The sequence below is a fragment of the Mastigoproctus giganteus genome, chromosome 13 (assembly GCF_048544385.1).
Source record: "Mastigoproctus giganteus isolate SK-2022 chromosome 13, ASM4854438v1, whole genome shotgun sequence".
In the NCBI taxonomy this organism is placed as follows: Eukaryota; Metazoa; Arthropoda; class Arachnida; order Uropygi; family Thelyphonidae; genus Mastigoproctus; species Mastigoproctus giganteus.
In genome coordinates, this window is record NC_143587.1 from 126669382 (window position 1) to 126688838 (window position 19457).

At 38.1% G+C, this 19457-nt stretch overlaps 1 protein-coding gene across 1 annotated transcript in view; it reads right to left on the minus strand.

Annotated features, from left to right (window-relative positions):
• LOC150076427 (arf-GAP with dual PH domain-containing protein 1-like) overlaps positions 1-19457 on the minus strand; it is a 218737-nt gene that overhangs the window by 163237 nt on the left and 36043 nt on the right. Inside the window, exon 4 of the mRNA XM_090387357.1 lies at positions 11777-11926. Coding sequence (XP_090243483.1) covers positions 11777-11926 — 150 coding nt within the window. The remainder of the gene's footprint in view (positions 1-11776; positions 11927-19457) is intronic.

Consider the following 19457-nt stretch of genomic DNA (forward strand, 5'->3'; position numbering starts at 1 on the left):
GGCTCGGGGGTTAGCAGCTTTATAGATAAGGGCAGTCCTGATCATAAACCCAACTGCATTTGCACAAAACAGAAAAGTTAGCCTATCCCTTCTTGCCTTAAATCCTGGTGCTCACTTCTCTTCCTTACTAATAAATGTCCTTTGTGGCATTTTTTTCCAGAATAGGGCATTTCGTCTGTATTAAGAACCTGTTCAGGCAGATATCCCTTCTCCTCAATGATTTTCTTAATGGCATCTAGGAACTCGTCTGCTGCCTCTTGGTCAGCAGAAGCTGCTTCTCCTGTTATCTTGACATTTTTTAAGCCAAACCTCTTTCTAAAATTATTAAACCATCCTTTGCTGGCATTAAATTCTCCAGCTTTAGATCCTTCACCTTCCTTTTGCTTTAAGTTGTCACGAAATGACTTCGCTTTTTCTCAAATCATATTAGAGTCTATAGGTATGCCTTTCTTATAGCAATTTTGCATAAAAGCTGCATTTTCAATACGAGATAAAAAGGTATTTCGCAAAAAGTGCAAGGTTTTCGCGTCTGCTGGCGTAGCTGCAGCGATGGCTTCGTGAATTTCCTTTTCTTTTTTTACAATGGTCCTTATGCTGAATTTATTTATCTTGAAATGGCGGGCAACTGCAGCTGCAGACCTCAATCTATGGTACATATCAAGCAATTCAACTTTTTCTTGTAATGTCATGACTTTTCTCTGCTTCTTGGGAGCATTTCCAGCATCACTAGTGGCACTTCATATGGGTCCCATGGTGTTATTCAAGGTTTCCGTTATTGCACTAAACACAATGAAAAATACGCGAGAACTGCGTATATTTTGAGAGATCAGTTTTTACAGCAATATGCAATTTACTGGAGAGACGACCTGCTCCCGAAGAGATAATTAGCATCACACGGCGTTTTAAGCGGATACTCGTAACACTTGAGCTCAGTGCAATAGCAACAGGAGGTGGCTACGAAATTATTACAGTAGTACAAAAAATTATGATATTAGGGTCTCCTGTAAAATGATTACATCTACCCATTACCCATACAAAAAATTAAGATATTAGGGTCCCCTGTAAAATGATTACATCTACCCATATATTTATTTGTCTGTAAATTGTGTGTTCTCTGGTCGATTTGCCTGTTTGCTGGACGAAAAAAAACCCCAGTTTCGGGGAGGGGGGGAACCTTGCAACCTACGCCTGAGACCGATTAACTCAGCCACGTAGCGAAAAAAGCCCACTAAAGTTCTTCGCATCATCGACGGGATTTGAACCTGGGCCTTTTCCACCCAGTGTGGGGAAGACTGTGACGATACCACTGTGCTACCCGCACAGACATTACAGTAGTACAGTATGCACTACAGTTAATTTTATGCAGTTATAATTTAATACTGCATCTTTACTTTTGTTTACATTTCTCTTGACTGCGAATGGCACCATGTACGGTCTGTAAGTGTTTGTGTGCATAAGTTTTGATAAATTTTAACTTTTTATAATAGACTAATCGTAGCTACCCGTTTTTAAAAGGGGATACAATTATTAGGTTGCTAATTCATCTCATAATATTTACTTAATACGATTTTTTATACTTTTTGCTTTATTCTTCTCTCGAGTTTATGCATACATCGCCTCATGTGCAAACATCAAAAATTAAGCTATTATATACAAAGATATATATCTTTGTATATATATATTGGTCGATTTTATTTAATTAAATGGTATTTGTCTGTAGGGAATTAGGCATATATATATTGTAATATATATATATATATAGGCTAAACGGTTCATCTGCGAGATTTTTAAAATTGTCGCAAATCTCCAAAAAATTTTCCGATATATTTATCGAAAAAAATCGCGCAGTTCAAGCCCGTGTTGTTCAAGGGTCAACTGTACTTGGTTTTAAGGAATACTTGGTTTTCAGAGACTTTGAGAGCAGTCTTTTATATTGCACATAAAAGACTGCTGTATAAAATGGCTCAATGTGGCATTAAAGGCAATTTACTGCTATGGATAAAGGGATGGTTAGGTGGAAGACAGACAGTGGTTATCAATGGGCACTGCTCTTTGTGGACTAATGTGACTAGTCAAGTCCCCCAGGCTTCAGTGCAGAGCCCACTGTTGTTTTCAATATTTATTAATAATACTGAAGGAAGATCAGGCCCCAAGGTTCCTCTGGTCTCTCAGGGTGTCACAGACATTCAGATAAGCCAATCTGTACTTGCTACATTGGAGTCTAAAACGCTGATGTAACTGATATTCGGACAACACTCAAATCAAGTGGACCTAATTTCAGTGAAGTCTGATCAATCTGTGACAGCCAAATTCTCTGGTTGAGCCTTTACAATGGTGGAACTATTAGTAACCGTGAGTATAACTCCTATGTGCAAGTCGTGAAATACGGCACCTAGCACACTTTGGGTGACCACCCCAGGAGTGAAGCAACGTAAGCAGGGGGTTCAGGTGTGGTGTACACACCACACAGAGGAATGCCACCCCTCTGTATTACCAGAAAATACTACTTGGTAGATGACTCTCATCAACCAGTGCAATACCACCACTTCACTTATTGGAGGCTTAAAGTGGTGGAACCCATGTTTAGTCTCCACAGCAAAGCTCCGGCAAACACCCCCACCTCTCTTCCATCATGCATAATGATTGATGTCTTTTGAGGTTAGGATGGACACCATGGCGAGATCCAATCTTCCTTACATTTTGAGGGTACAGCTCTAAACTGTGTTCGCAGGCTGGCTGCCAGTTAGTACATTTGACTGAACCTATTGGTAACTCTCTAGGAGGCTTCTGGATCAGCTAGTGTATAATCTTGTTGTCTCTACTCTGCCAGATAGTGACGGGAGAGGGTCCAAGTAGTGTGTACACGGGGCACGTTGTTGAGACCACGTTATGTCATGGAGCTGGGTAGATTCTTACCGTGTATACACCATATCCAAAAATTTCAGATTTAATGTGCTTAAAGAAATTTAATTTTCTGTCAAGGATTAATCCCAAGAATCTGATATTGTCAGTCACTGGTATGGTAAAGTTTGACAACTGAAGTTCAGGATCTGTATGCATTTTTCGTTGATTACAAAAGTGGATTGCAACAGTTTCTTGTTGTTGTTATTGTTGTTATTTGGTTTTCAGGAGCATTAGCAACTAAGGCCATATTGCTCCGGGATATGCGGTGGTCATTCCCTGACCTTTCCGCATCCTCCGTATTTGGTGGTGACGGGCTCGAACCCCGGTCTAATCAAGAAGCATGTGCTACGCACTGCTGCTCCTTCCCACCTGGCTATGGAGGCGCCGCAACAGTTTCTCTTGTGACAGATGGTAGCCACTGAGTCCTGCCCACCTTTGGACTTCATTCAAGGATATCTGTAATTGCCGTTCAATGGATCTCATATTCTGAGAGTGGCAAGAAATGGAGAAATCGTCCGCATAAAGATAGGTCTCAACTGTATTTGGAAGTTCTTTTGTGATGGAATCAATTTTAAGGGCAAAAAGGGTTGCACACAGTACAGAACCTTGTGGCACTCCTTCTTCCTGTAAAAATGTCATAGAAAGAGAGTTGTGGAATAGAACTTGGAACAAAAGATTCTGGAGAAAGTTTCTGATGAATATAGGCAAGTTGCCAAGAGCATGGAGGTCACTGAGTATGTCATGATGCCAGGTAGCATCAAATGCCTTCTCTATGTCTATGGAAACCATAACAAGATGTTCGTTTTTTATGAAGGCATTGCAAACTGCAGACTCGGCATTCATCATGAGATCTAAGTCGGACCTGCTCTTATGAAAGCCATGCTGATTATTACTCATTAGGTGTTGTGTTTCGATGATCCAAACAAATCGATTATGGACAATATTTTCAAGGAATTTAACAAGGCAACTGGAGAGGGAAATTGGTCGGTAACTGTACAAACAGGTAGGGTCTTTTCCAGGTTTCAAAAAGGCAAGAACTGTGGCATGACGCCAAGAGCTGGGATAAATGTTTTCCATAAATATTCAGTTGTAGTAGACCAGCAGTATTTGTAAATTTTTGTCACCAAGGTTTTGTAACATGATATAAGATTTTCTATCTGCCCAGAGGTACTGCAGCGGGTTGTTTTAAGGGCGTGTAGAAGTTCAGAATATTGAAGTGGCTAGTTATACAGAAGGAAAACAGAGGTTCAAAAGTTGATGGCTCATTCAGTCTTGGTCTTTGTTTTCTGAAAATCCGGAGAATAAGTTGATTCCTCTAAAACTTGGGCAAAGGTTTTGGCCAAAGCATTTGCTATGTCCTCAGGAGCAGAGAGTTCTTGCTCATTCCATGAAAGAATTGTTGAAGGGGAGGTTGGAAATTTGCTGAAAATCTGCCCAATTTCCTTCCATATTTAACCCAGAGTCAGTGTTTCTGTTTATGGTAGATGCAAACCGAATCCAAGAATTCTTCTTGGCTTGCTTTTGAATGAGACGTGCTTTTGCTCTTAGTTTTTGTAGTTCATAAGATTAGCTGTGGTTGGGGACCTACGAAATAAATTCCATAGTACTTAATTTTTTAACTTTGCTTTGTGCAGTCATCATTCCACCAATAGTTAACGTGCTGTCGGGACTGGGGATTCGACAATGGAATTGAACAGTTAGCCACAGATAGTAGGTATGAAGTGATCTGTGGCTTTATCTATCGACTGTGTTCGTATATATTGCTCATCCAGGGTGACAACTGACTGAAATTTGACCCAGTTGGCTTGAGAGAACTTCCATTTCCTGCAGGGTTCTTTTTTAATGAAAACCCCAAACACGAGAGGAATTAGAACCTATAGTACTTAGCACCATGTTTGGGTTAGAGGCTGAGAAGACAATGTTTGGTTTTTAGGAGCATTAGCAACTAAGGCATTAGCATTAGTAGAGGCATTTGATGCAAGAAAGCAAGCTTATGAAGCATCAGCCAAAAAAAAAACCCACTTCCACTTCACCCCTCTGTTCGTTCCAAATACCTGTCCAGCTGAGCCTTAAACTTATTTAGGCTATCAACCTCCACCACAAGGGATGGAAGTCTGTTCCACCAACCAACCAACCACCCACTGGCTAAAGGCAAATTTCCTCACGTCTATCCTACATCTGTCTTTCCTCAATTTGAATTTATGCCCTCTCAGGTGATTTTTCTGAGCTAGAGGAAGAATCCCATCAGCATTGAGCATGCTTAAACCATTCAAGGCTTTATACACCTCTATCAAGGCTTTATACACCTTTATACTCTATTAGTTTGTGTACCCAGATTCTTGACATAATGTGGCCTCGACAATGCACACCCGCATACACACTACTCCAACTCCATCCAGTCACTATCTGAGAGAGTAGAGGTAACAAGATTATACACCACTACTTTGCTTATTGGAGGCTTGAAGTGGTGGAACCCATGTTTAGTCTCTAGAGCTAAGTTCTGGTCAACCCTTCCCTATATCTTCCATCATGCAGTATGATTGATGACTTTTGTGGTTACGATGAACATCGTGGCGAGATCCAATATTCTTTACATTTCGAGGGTACAGCACTAAAACGGTGTTTGGTGGCCGGCCGCTAGTTAGTACACCGGACCAAACCAATTGGTAACTCTGTAGGAGGCTTACGGATCAGCTAGTGTATAGGCTCTCTGTCTTCTAACTTATCCACCAATGCCGTATTCCCCCACTCTTTTCCTCTTGTATATTAATGACCTTCTTCCACTGATTGGAAATCCTATCCATAGTTTTGCCAATGATAGCAAATTGCATTCCACTTTCCAATTTGAGAAACTTTGCCGTGTTTAATCAGCTTCAACTTCTCGAAAATCTACTACCAATTCCTTAAATGCTGATCTTCAGGTAATTCTCCAGTGGGGCCAAGACGACTTAGTTGATTTTAACCCTTCTAAAACTCAGTCTTGCCTTATATCTCACAAAAAGGATTCTTCTGCTCCTATGCGTATCTTTAGTGACACTCCGATTTCTAGGCAAAATGATATACAAAGGGTACTAGGAAAGTTTTGCAATACAGCTTTGTTTATTTAATTTTTTCAAAGTAATTTCCTCTACATTCAATACACCTCTCCATCCTCTGAAACCAATCTTTAAACCAGTTCTGCCAAGTTTCACTAGGGAGTAAAGCACACTTGTCCCAAGCCCGTAGAAGGTCCTCATCACTGGAAAACCGCCTCCCTTTTAGCTTCATTTTCACATGCGGGAACAGTGCAAAGTCGCAGGGAGCAAGGTCTGGACTGTAGGGAGGGTGCTCGAGAAGTTTCAGTCCTGTCATGGTCAAATATTCGGTGCAGGCTTTGGCGCGGTGAGCTGCAGCATTATCGTGATGGAGGTACCAGGTGTCCATTCTTGACTTTGGCCGCAGGTTCTTCATAGATCCAATGACTTTAGGCAGGCATTGTTCAGTATACCACTTAGCTGTGACTGTCTTCTGCGTGTCCAAAACGACACGTTCCACAATTCCACTCGATTTGAAAAATACAGCTATCATTTTCTTCTTTACAGATTGGGATTTTCTGACAATTACGGGTGTGTCGTCATCATCAAAGACCCAAACTTTGTTTTGAGCCTTGGTCGGCAGATCGTAATAGTACAGCCAAGTCTCGTCACCTGTCACGATGTTGTTAACATACCGAGATTGTCCCTTATTAAACTTTTTTAACATCTCCCGGCACCAAGTCACACGTCGTGTCATCTGCTCTTCAGTCAGTTGATGCGGCACCCAGAGAGAACAAAGTTTCTTCACGTGCAAATGATCTTGCAGAATCGAACGAATTGCTGGTGCATTTAGGCCCAAAGTATCCTTTATCTGTTGGTAGGTCACTCGCCTGTTTTCGTCAAGCATTTTCCTCACAGCAGTAACGTTTTCCTCCGTAACTGACGTTCGTGGCCTTCCCGGCCTCTCAGAATCCTCCAGAGTGAAATTTCCCCTTTGGAATTCTCTATACCACCTGAATATCGTTGTACGATGTGGACAATCATCATCTAGTGCAAGAGTCATTTCTTCTAAACACTGGTCTATGGTTAAACCATGCACGAAATTATACGGCAAAACTGTCCTTATCTCATTTCGTGACCACGATGCCATCGCAAGCACTTTACACTCTCATTACTAATGAATAACTGAGCCCATTGACTTGGCGCGGCGGCTACTATGCACGTATGAACATGTCTCAACATGCAGCAACAAGCAGCTTCCTGTGATTCATTGTTGCGTCATATTGCAAAACTTTCCTAGTACCCTTTGTATCTCATTTGGGGATTACTCTGACTTCTAATCTCTCTTGGCACAAGCACATTACAAATATTGCTTCCTCTGCATCTAAAAAACTTTGTTTTCTCTTTCGCTCTCAGCGTTATTTTTCTTCCAAACAGCTGCTCACTCTGTATAAATCGCAAATCCACCCTACAATGAATATTGTTCCCACATCTGGGGTGGTGCCCCCAAAACCTCTCTCCGGCTTCTTGATTCCATTCATAAGAGGGCAGTTAGGTTAATTAATGATTCATCTCTAACAGAGTCTCTCCACTCGCTGTCTCATAGTTTTACTATTTCTGCTGCATGCCTCTTCTACAGATACTTCCATGGGCACTGTTCTTCTGAATTGGCTTCTATAATTCCCGCTCTCACTTTCAAAACAGTCCGAACATGTGCCGCCACCAGCCAACATCCATATACTGTCCAATTTCAAACTCACAGAACCAACTTTTCATATTCCTCGTTTATTCATTCAACTGCCGCTTTCTGGAACTACCTTCCTTCATACGTATTTCCTGAAAATTCCAGTCTACAGAAGTTCAAGTCCAATGTCAACAAATATCTTCTTTCATCTTCTCAACCTCCAACCCAAGCACGGTACTAAGTACTATAGGTTCTAATACCTCTCGTGTTTTGGGTTTGCATAAAAAAAAAAAAAAAACCGACTAGCTGATCCGGAAGCCTTCTAAAGAGTTACCAATAGGTTCGGTTCGGTGTACTAACTAGCAGCCAGCCTGCGAACACCGTTTTAGAGCTGTATCCTCGAAATGTAAGGAAGATTGGATCTTTCCATGATGTTCATCATAACCTCAAAAGTCAAAATGCATGATGGAAGAGATGGGGAAGGGGTGACTGGAACTTAGCTCTGGAGACTAAACATGGGTTCCACTGCATCAAGCCTCCAATAAGCAAAGTGGTGGTATTGCACCAGTTGATGAGAGTCACCTATCACCTTGTATTGTCTGGTAACTCAGACGGAGACATTCCTCCATGTGGTGTGGGTGCCACACCTCAACCCTGCTTACGTCGGTTCACACCTGGGTGGTCGCCCATAGTGTGCTTGTGCATGGAGGTTATACCCAGGATTACTAACAGTCCCACCATCGTGAAGGTGCAAGCAGAGCATTTGGCTGTCACAGACTGTCTGGACTTTGGTGAAATTTGGCCCACCAAACTCGACTTGAATATCACCCAAATATCAGTTCCATCTGTGTTTTATATTCCCAGGTAACAAGTACAGCTTGTCTGGCATATTTGAGAGAATGTCTGTGACAACCTCAAGGACCAAGGTTTGTGCAGTGAGCAGATCACAAATAATCAGAAAATGGTCACTGCCATGGGATCGTCCATAACAGACCATTCTATGATTGGAAATAGAATCGGGGAGGATATTGATAGATCAACTGCAGAAGTTTGTCCAGTTGGTAATTGTATGTGAGTGGGTGCATCAGTATTAAGAACAGTTAGGTTTTGCTTATCCAGAAATGCTGCACTGACAGTGGTAGAGAATGAAAGGCTGGGGTGGTTGTGCAGGCAGATATGAAGTTTTCTGAGCAGTGCAGATGGGCTGAAAGAGTAGCTCATGGTGTATTGTCGATGATATATAGGAATTTTTCTAGTAGGGATTAGGAGGTGATTATTCCCTTGTATAAGGCAATGGTCAGGCCACACCTAGAGTACTGTATATAAGTCTGGAGGCCTCATTTCAAGAAGGATGAAAGATGCTGGAATGAGTACAGAGAAGGGCAACAAGATTAGTGAATGGAACAAAGGGGTGCCTTACGAAGAAAGGCTTAAGTTTTGCAAATTACAGTGTCTGGAGACTAGGCACCAGCGAGGTGATCTGATAGAGGTGTATAAAGCCTTGAATGGTTTGAGCATGCTCAATGCTGATGGGATTCTTCCTCTTGCTCAGAATAATCACCTGAGAGGGCATAAATTCAAATTGAGAAAAGACAGATGTAGGATAGACGTGAGGAAATTTGCCTTTAACCAGTGGGTGGTTGGTTGGTGGAATAGACTTCCATCCCTTGTCGTGGAAGTTGATAGCCTAAATAAGTTTAAGGCTCAGCTGGACAGGTATTTCGAACAAACAGAGGGGTGAAGTGGAAGTGGTTATTTTTTATTTATTTATTTATGTATTATTTATTTTATTTATTTTATTTATTTATTTATTTATTTATTTATTTTTGGCTGATGCTGCATAAGCTTGCTTTCTTGCATCAAATGCCTCTACTAATGCTAATGCTAATGTTTCAATTACTCAGTCATGTCTATCTAATTTAGTTGAACCCCATAAGGGGTGGCGGTGGCGGCCATTGAAATCCTCCAAGAGACAGACAGGGGAAGGTAACTGAATTAGCAGGTTTTCAAGATCTTGGTAAGAGAAAGTATGACTTGGTGGGAGATGGACTGATACTACTGCTAACACAATTTGGGTTATTAAATGTAAGGCAACTACTTCAATTTCAGTTTGCAAAATAATTTGCTTAGATGGCTTTCCCTTTGAGGCTTTTCTTTCTTACTCTGTACAGGTACTTTTGTAACAGAAGCTGTTATTAAATAAATAAATTTCTTAAGGATAGAAACTTAAAAGAACTATAAATTGCTTGAAGAAAATCGCACTTCAAGCCCAGAGAAAACGTTCAATCACATTTGCTTGACACCCGGGACTGCTACCTGTATGCCACATCCAAAAATTTCATTACACCACTGTACTCCCCACCTTTTTTTACTACTGAATACAAGTAGTCAAACAAATAAAACAAACTAATCTGTAAAAAGATCTACACCTCCTAAACACTTCCTTGTCCATTTCACAAATATACATAGCCTCAGTTCCATTTGTCGAAAACCATTTCCACTTTCAGTTGCCAAGCCCCACTTACTTTTCTGACAGAATCCCAATTATTCATCGATTGAAAGACTGCACATGGGAGTTTTTCCTAAGTATTCGCTGTATGATTCTTTTCACTTCAAAAGTGGGGTACTTCTGCATATGTCCACTCTGATATTTCCTGCAGAGACTTAGTAATTTGGAATCTCCTCTTTTCAATCTTCTCTTGCTTAAAATCTCTCTCCACCACCATTCTTTCAAATTCATCTGTTTGCCTCTATCATTCTTTCAACTCCACTAATCACTTTGAATTCTTTGACTTCCTTTCTGTGAAACTTAACATTCCAACTTTCCTAACAGTGAGATAATTTTGCTTGGTGGTTTTAACGTTCACAAGTTCATTTGGCTTCCATTTTCTGGTCACATGAACTCAGCCGGTTGAGATGCTGAGGATTTTGCAATTACACAGATTGGTAATTGTATGTGAGTCCTTATCCCTACTAGCAAATGTTTGATAAATCATCAATAGGTAATTGTATGTGAGTCCTTATCCCTACTAGCAAATGTTTGATAAATCATCAATAGGACATCATGGCCCTTCTTTGCAATCCATCTACAATGCTCGGAGAACTTCCTGTCTGAACATATTGTAACTCCCAAATCCCTTCCTACCATATGACTTTAATTTAACTCCACCAAGTGTATAAGTTATTTTGGGGTTACTGTTCCCCAGGTGTAAGACCTTGCACTTTGCTGGATTAAAGCAAAGCTACTACTTTTCTGACCATCCCTGAAGTCTATCCAGGTCACTCTGAAGATGCTCTGCTTTGCAGTGATCATTAACCACTCCAACAATTTTTACATCATCTGCTTTGTTTGTTTGTTTGTTATTTGGTTTTTATCAGCATTAGCAACTAAGGCCATATTGCTCCGGGATATGCGGTGGTCATTCCCTGACCTTTCTGCATCCTCTGTATTTGGTTGTGACGGGCTAGAACCCCGGTCTAATCAAGAAGCGTGTACTACGCACTGCTGCTCCTTCCCACTTGGCTACGGAGGTGCCACACACCATCTGCAAATCCAGACATCAGGCCCTTCTATCTCTTCATCAATGTCATTTAAGAAATTTATACTTCTCTGGCCCTGACCTAAGTCTGAATATCCATAGCAAGAGGTGGTCTCTTTTAGAGAGCTGCTGTTAAGGGTGGTTTTCACTGTACTAATAATAGGATTACTGCAGAACACCTAATTAATCATTCACAATCTGACAGCAGCAACCAAAGTGAATGTTGTCAATGGCACCAAAATCACAATTTACAATAATATCTGAAACACCAATTTACAATAATGAAAATAAAATAATAATTACAATAATATCTGAAAGATCTATACACTCTTTAAGAAATATTTATGCTCATTTTTAATGTTTGCAAAAATTTATGAAGAAAATTGTGTCAGAAGAAAAGCATTTACAAAAACTACAAGCAGATAAATATAATTTTAAGGTTTAAACTAAAACTAAAAAAAAAAAAATGCCGAAAAAGGAAAAAAAATGATTTTATTGCTACTGCTTCCGAAACTGGAGAAATAATAAGAAAATACTAGTCTTTTAACAATTATATTGTCCTACTGAATTGTTTTTAAAAAATCAGTCTGACAAATATGTAATTTTTTTTATTATTACTGTTAAATCTTTCTCACCTTTCCATCTTCAGAATATATAAAGATATTCCTTGTGGATCCTTCATTTACATATGTTAGCTGCATGCCATTTGGATTCCCAATTTTTGCCGGACAGAATGTAGCATTCAAATCTGATAATTGGATAACAGCTTTGGGGTCTTTATGTGACTATTAAAGCAAAATCAACAATTATATGGTCATGTTTCAAACTGCAGTTAATTAAAATTTAAAATGACCTTAAACTAGGACTGACATAGCTATTCCAAGACATTATATACAGGAATACCTCGCATAGAACAGTTTCGAACAGCACAGGTTTGCTATAGCGCGGTTTACAAATTGAAAAAAAATTAACTACGTTACGCACCAATATATTTGATATGTATGTATGTATTATAATGCGAGCACGTAGGCCAATGCATTATGGATTCAAGGCCACGCTGACTGTTGTCGCAATTCCCATTATATACGGACTCTACTAGCATCCATACATTAGTAAACACTAGATTGAGTGGTGAGGTCATTGACTGTGCGTAAGCTGTACAAATATTTTTAAAATATTTTTATTAAAAATTATTTTTTAAAAACGTTACGCCTTTATACGCAAATATGAATGGAAAGAAAAAATGTAATGGCGCTGAGTGTTCTACATCCTAACATCGAACGAGGTATGAAAGTAAGGCAGGCGTTGCAAAATGACATTCGATGTTATAAAGAGATGTATACAGATAAAAAGAATAAAAAAAATTGTGCAAACTAAGCTAATCAGTTATTTTTCAAAATAAAAATACAGTACATAGTTCACTTATATTCTTTTGGTATGTACATACTGCAATAAAAATCATTTGTACTTTACTTACTAGTATTTTTCATTTTTATCAATTTAGTTTTTTTTTTGCAAGAACTTTGTGTGCATCAATTTATAGTAAACAACACCCATATATTTTTGCAACTCAGCTCATATAATCAAATTGTTGGAATGTATTACATTAAAATACATACTAATAATACCTCGATCAGCACGGTTTCCCATAGTGCAATATATTTTTGGTACAAATTAACTGCGCTATGCGAGGTATTCCTGTATGCATCAACTTGGCATTGATAGTGAGAACACAAATTACACTATACTGTTAAAAAATAATAATTTAATTATCATTTATGACTGTTATTATTATCATCATCACTGATGATAATAATAACAGTAATAACACTAAGTATGGAAATGTGTAAATAGCTACACATTTCCATACTTAGTGACTGGAGGATATTCTGGGTTTCAGCCTGTCTTTATATTTATATATATATAAGTTGGTTTGGTGCTTGTTATTTGGTTTTTAGGAGCATTAGCAACTAGGATCATATTGCTCCGGGGATATGCGGTGGTCATTCCCTGGCCTTTCCGCAACCTCCGTATTTGGTGGTCACGGGCTCGAACCCCGGTCTAATCAAGAAGCATATGCTATGCACTGCTGCTCCTACTCACCTGGCTACGGAGGCGCCCATATAAGTTGATAGAAAATGAGGAAGAAAGTGAGGTAACAAGCTAACAAAACGGGAATTGAAACAAAAATCAAGCCATATCGATTTTTGAAAATAGTGGTGGTGGAAGTAAGGCCAAAAAGTAGCTATAGGGAAAGCATACATATATTTCATGGCTGGTCAACAGAGGCAGAAAAAATACAGAAAAAGAAAAAGGAAATAACTTACTGAAATACCAAGCAGGAGTCGAGTTAGTATACGGACAGTGGAGTCGCCGCGCTGTAGAGGTGTGATGCCAAAAAAGATTACTCGTAGCCAGTTCAAAGTATTTATAGTTTGTTGCAACAATCCCATGTGTTAAAAAGGAGACAGTAAGTCAGACAAAATTAAAATCACGTGGGTGTTGGGAAATCGGCATTAAACAAATGAAGTAGTACAACCCAGGATAGAAAAGAAATGATAAAACTTTCAAAGTAGTGGTAAATAGTTGCTAAACTTTGTGCAGGTGAATAAAAGTATGGTAATAGTAGAAAAATAGCATCTCGATATTGAGTTTGGTAAACTAATGACTCATGAGCAATAAAAATATAGGGTAGTAGGACAGTGAAAGGAGTTCAGAATGAGAGAGAAATAGAGAGAGATTTCGGCATTAAGTACTTTTTAATTTTTATTTTTATTCTTCAGGTGCCTTCTGGGTTTTCTGTAGTTTTGATTCCCGTTTTGTTAGCTTGTTACTTATTCTCTTCCTCACTTTCTACCAACTTATATTCCATTATGGTCGCTGGGTTCATTCTGCTATAAATTAACTGTCCCTGGTCCAAAATCCATCTAAATAAATTTACTGTAACTTTCCTGCACAACCCCTTATTAATACATTGTATATACATAATATATATGTTTATTGCAATTAGTAGTAATATGTATGTTACATTGATGACTGATGCAACATGCATAACAGCAGTAATACTATTGCTGCCGTAATCAGAATGGCATCACAGTTCCACCCGAGGAATATATGATACAAACACCAAGAATTCAATATAGTAGTAATCATGGCAAATAATGCAAGGAAGCAATGATGCAAGCTTTTAGAGCAAAAAAAAAAAAAAAAAAAGTAAATAAACAAAATAAAATATTAAAATAAAAAAAAAAAAACACAGAAAGCACACTGAATTTTGTTATTGTAATTACAACATGTAATTTAACTAAATATTACATAAATTAATGAAATATGGGTGCAAAAAGAAAATGAGTTGTTTTCTTTTGTTGTTTCTGTAAGTGGATGATCCGGAAAGACTGGAAAAAATGATAAAAAAGCTAGATGACATTACTCTCAGTTTGTTCCACATGAGTAGTTAAGTTCTCACACCATTTTAAAGAAATCAAAATTAGACATAGTAGACAATACATTATGGTTGTGGTTTACACAAGAAAGATGACAAAGAACTGCAGTCCGTAGATCCATATGAGTAGTAGCAAAGAAAAGGCCTTGGTCTTGTATCAAAAGACTGTTGGTGCAGAAAATTTCAGAGAAAGTGACAGATGGCTTGGACACTGGAAAAAATGCAATGGTATTCATGTATTGAGTATTAGCAGGGAGACAGAGAGATCATCCTTGCTAATACTCAAAAATTTACAGAAGATTGAAGATCATTTATCAACACAGAAAACTGACTGGAGAATAACTCTACAATATGGACAAAACAGGTAAATTATAACACGTTATCTACAAAAATGATGGCAAACAAAAAAAAAAGCATAGCCTGTATCACTACAATACAAAAAATCCAAAGAGAGAATCACGGTAGCCACCAGCAGCAATGCAAATGAAACTCATTGCTGCTTTTTATTGTTGTTGATGGTGAATAAATAAATTCCAGAGATTTTCAAAATATAAATTGTTCATCTATATCAGCTTACTCACAAAACTCAGCATGGCTGGTGTTATTGTTGTTATAGATTTTCTGACAACTTATGTCATACAACTTAGGACAAGGGCAACTTAGGTCATACTGCCTAAGTTATAACAGGCAGGTCATACTGCCTATGGATGGAGTCTGCATATTCAAAGAATGGTTTTCATGAATTTGTTCTTTGTGTAAAGAAACACTTCAAGACCATAAAAGAAAAAAAGTAGTGAAGAAAATAATAAATGAAAGTTTATAATGGAATTTCAAGGAAATTTCTCTATTGGTAATATATTAAGCTTTTTAAAACAGCAATTATGGCAAAAAATAAAATAGAATATATGACTTTTTTCAAATTAATACTGCTAAAATTATATTTTAGTGCTACAAACTAGGTAATTCAGTGCTGTTCAAACTTTTTGACTAGTTCCTTTTGTACGTTTTTTAGGTGGCAGGCATCACAAAAAAGTAAAAAACATTAAATATTTACCAAAAATAAGCAGACACTTCTTTGCTACTGCTTACATTATCATCTGTAATTAGTCATATAGAAAAATATGCAGTTTTCCACACAAAAAATGTTAAACTTTGGAGAAATGAAATTCATTAAATGAACTTCAATTTACTGTTTAAATAAATTTATTGTGAAAATTTATAAAAAGATTTCTAAGTTGTTTAATTTATTATTTTCAAAAACAAATTATTTTAGTAATGATTTAGATAATCAGAGCCATGACCAGAATTCCTAAACCTGGGCGAAAATAAAACTCATACACATTAAATAAATATAAATTAACAATAAATCAATTAAGTAATGATATGTTGCAAAATGCGTGTTACACTCACTCAATTTGTGGTATTTCAAATTAAAAAAACAATAATATATAAACTAATGTATGTTATTTTTAAATCCTACATTTTTGCACCCATGGTTCGAACATTCCACGGGCAATTTTCCCATTTGTCGCACCTTAGATATGGTGCGACAAATGGGAAACTCCCATTTGTCGCACCCATTTCACCCCTCCATTCATTTCAAATACCTGTCCAGCTCGGCCATAAATTTATTTAGGCTATCAGCTTCCACAACAAAGGATGGAAGTCTGTTTCACCAACCAACAACCCGCTGGTTAAAGGCAAACTTCTGCACATCTATCCTACATCTGTCTTTCCTCAATTTGAATTTATGCCCTCCCTGGTGATTACTCTGAGCAAGAGGAAATATCCCATCAGCATTGAGGATGCTCAAACCATTCAAGGCTTTATACACCTCAAGCATATCATCTCGAAGGTGGCTAGTCTCAGACAAAGTAATTTGCACAATTTAAGCCTTTCTTCGTAAGAGCAACCCTTTGTTCCATTCACTAATCTTGTTGCCCTTCTCTGTACTCGTTCCAACAGCTCTACATCCTTCTTAAAATGACACCTCCAGACCTGTATACAGTACTCAAGGTGTGGCCTGACCATTGCCTTATACAAGGAGATAATCACCTCCTTATCCCTGCTACAAAAATTCCTGTATATCATTGACAAGACACTATGAGCTACTCTTGCAGACAGTCTGCACTGCTCTGAAAACTTCATATCTGCCTGCTAATTACCCCCAGGTCCTTTTCATTCTCTACCACTGTCAGTGTAGTACCACAGAGTTGATATGTCACTCTGGGGTTACTGCTTCCCATATGTAGTACTTTACACTTGTCAATGTTAAACTTCATTTGCCACCTCTCAGCCCACCTGCTCAACCTTTCTAGATCCTGTTGCAGCAGCATACTGTCATTAGTGTCCTTAACAACACTGCCAACCTTCTTATCGTCTGCAAACTTGGACATTAAGCTTGATATACCATCATAAATATCATTTATAAATACAGAAAACAACAATGGACCCAACACTGAACCCAGAGGGACTCCACTAATAACATTAGTCCATGATGAGTAGTGTCCATTAATTACCAATCTGTCTTCTGCCACTCAACCATCCCTTTATCCATAGCAGCAATTTGCCTCCAATGCCACACTGCTCCAATTTGTTCAGCAGTCTTCCAATGCAACAGCATCAAAGCCTTTCTAAGATCCAATTATATGATATCAAAGTTATTCCCTGCATCCAGTTCCTTTGTGACCACATGATAGGAAGCAGTCAAATTGGTCAGGCAAGACTTTCCCTTAACAAAACCATGCTGTGTCTGAGCTATAACTGAAGTCTTGTCTAGATGATCCTGCAGTGCTTCTTTAACCAGTGCCTCTATTAATTTTCCTGGAACAGAAGTTAAACTAAAAGGTCTATAATTACTTGTGTTGCCCTTTGATTCTCCTTTGTGAATTGGGGTCACATTTGCACATCTCCAGTCCATGGGTACCTCCCCTGAGTTCAAAGAAGCTCTCATAATTATGGCTAAGGGTTTGCTTATTTCCTTTGCTGCCTCCTTTAATATAACTGGATAGATCCCATCCACCCCGGGTGCCTTTTTTATGTTTATCTTCAACAATTTCTCTTCCACTTTCCTCTCAGTAATTACAAAACCATCTAGCTCACTGCCAGAGTTTACTTTACTCTGGCATTCTCCTTCCTGAATAACTCCTTGTGTGAATGTAGATGCAAAATACTCGTTTAGTTTGTTAGCCACCTGAGCAGGATCATCAACAGTTGAACCATCAATATCCAGAGGACCAATCTGATTCATCCCTTTCCTTCTAGAATTTACATAGGTAAAGAATCTTTGTTGTTTTTCTTTGCATCCTTTGCCAAGGTTTTCTCATAATCAGCCTTTGCCTGCCTAATCTCCTTCGTGACTTGGTTACAGACCAGCTTATATCTATCATAAGCGTCCATGTCACCCATTAATTTATATGTACCCCATGCATTTTTCTTCTCTGACATATGTCTCATTAGTTCATCTGACATCCATTTAGACCTAAACCTTGAACAATATTTCTTAGTTGGTATGTAAAGCCTAGTAGCTTCCAAGAAAAGTTCTTTGAATTCTTCCCATTTTGAATTTGCTGTTGGTAACATCATTATTTGGTTTCACCATATAGAATTTAAATACTGTCTCAGACCATCGTAGTCGCCTTTACGAAAGCAAAAACCCTTCCCTTTTATCCCTGATGGTAGTTACTTCGTTGAGTAAATCCCACTTCAGCACACTGTGATCGCTGCCACCTAGTGGTTCCTTTATCTGCAGATTATTAATGCATGAAGAATAATCAGATAATCACTGATAATAAGACGAAGAGTATTACTCCCTCTAATTGGCTCCCGAACATGCTGATGTAGAAAACAATCATCCAATAAATCCACAAAAGCCTTGCTAGTGTGTGAGTGACCAACCCACAAATTCCAGTCAATATCTGGGAAATTAAAATCCCCCATTATAAGACTCTGATTTACTTGCCCACTCTATTTCCCTGTACAGTTTTGTATTATAGTCATCAGAATCATTAGGCCTATAGCACACTCCTACTCTCAATTTTGATCTCCCAATGCTTATGTCACACCAAACTGACACTGCACTCTCCAGCAATGTTGACTGGCTTCACTTCCTTGGATTTTATGTGTTTCTTAACTAAAGAATGGCTGCAACTGCAACAAGTAATGCTAAGGAGGTGCTAACTACTATCTGCATGCAAACAAAAAATCATATTCAAACTGCCTAATAACAAATAGGTAAATATTAAATAAAATACCAGAATTTACAATATTTAAGTGGAATGGGCAAGAAAAAGAGCATAAATTTAAATTTATGAACATTTCATAAACATTTCATTTTATTTCAGAACAATTAATTTCTAAAGCTTATATATCCTACAATTTTCTCAACATATTTGCAGAAAAGAAGGTTGCCAGTCATGGATGCCACCCGACTACCGAGGGTGCTGTTTCAAACAACTGTATTTTAATTGACAATTAAAAAAAAAACACACATAACAGTGAAAAATTTTCAAATCCAAGCATTACTAAGTGTTTAAAAATTTGGGATCTGTGAGACCCCATGTGTTCGAGAGGGGCAATAATTGTCACATGCTAGTTAAAAGGTTAAAATAGATTACTGTATAAATAAAACTGTAAAACATAATCATAACGTCCAAGCATTATTAAGTGTTTAAAAATTTGAGGCTTCTAGCCCATGTGTTTTGGAGGAGGCAACAATTGTCACATGTTAGTTGAAAGGTTAAAATAAGTTACTGTATAAATAAAACTGTTAAACATAGCAGATCTAACTGATGCACTGCTTACAAATTAAATTTTAACTTAATTAAAAAAAGTTTTATAACCATAGAACTGCATTATACTTTAAAAAATGTAAA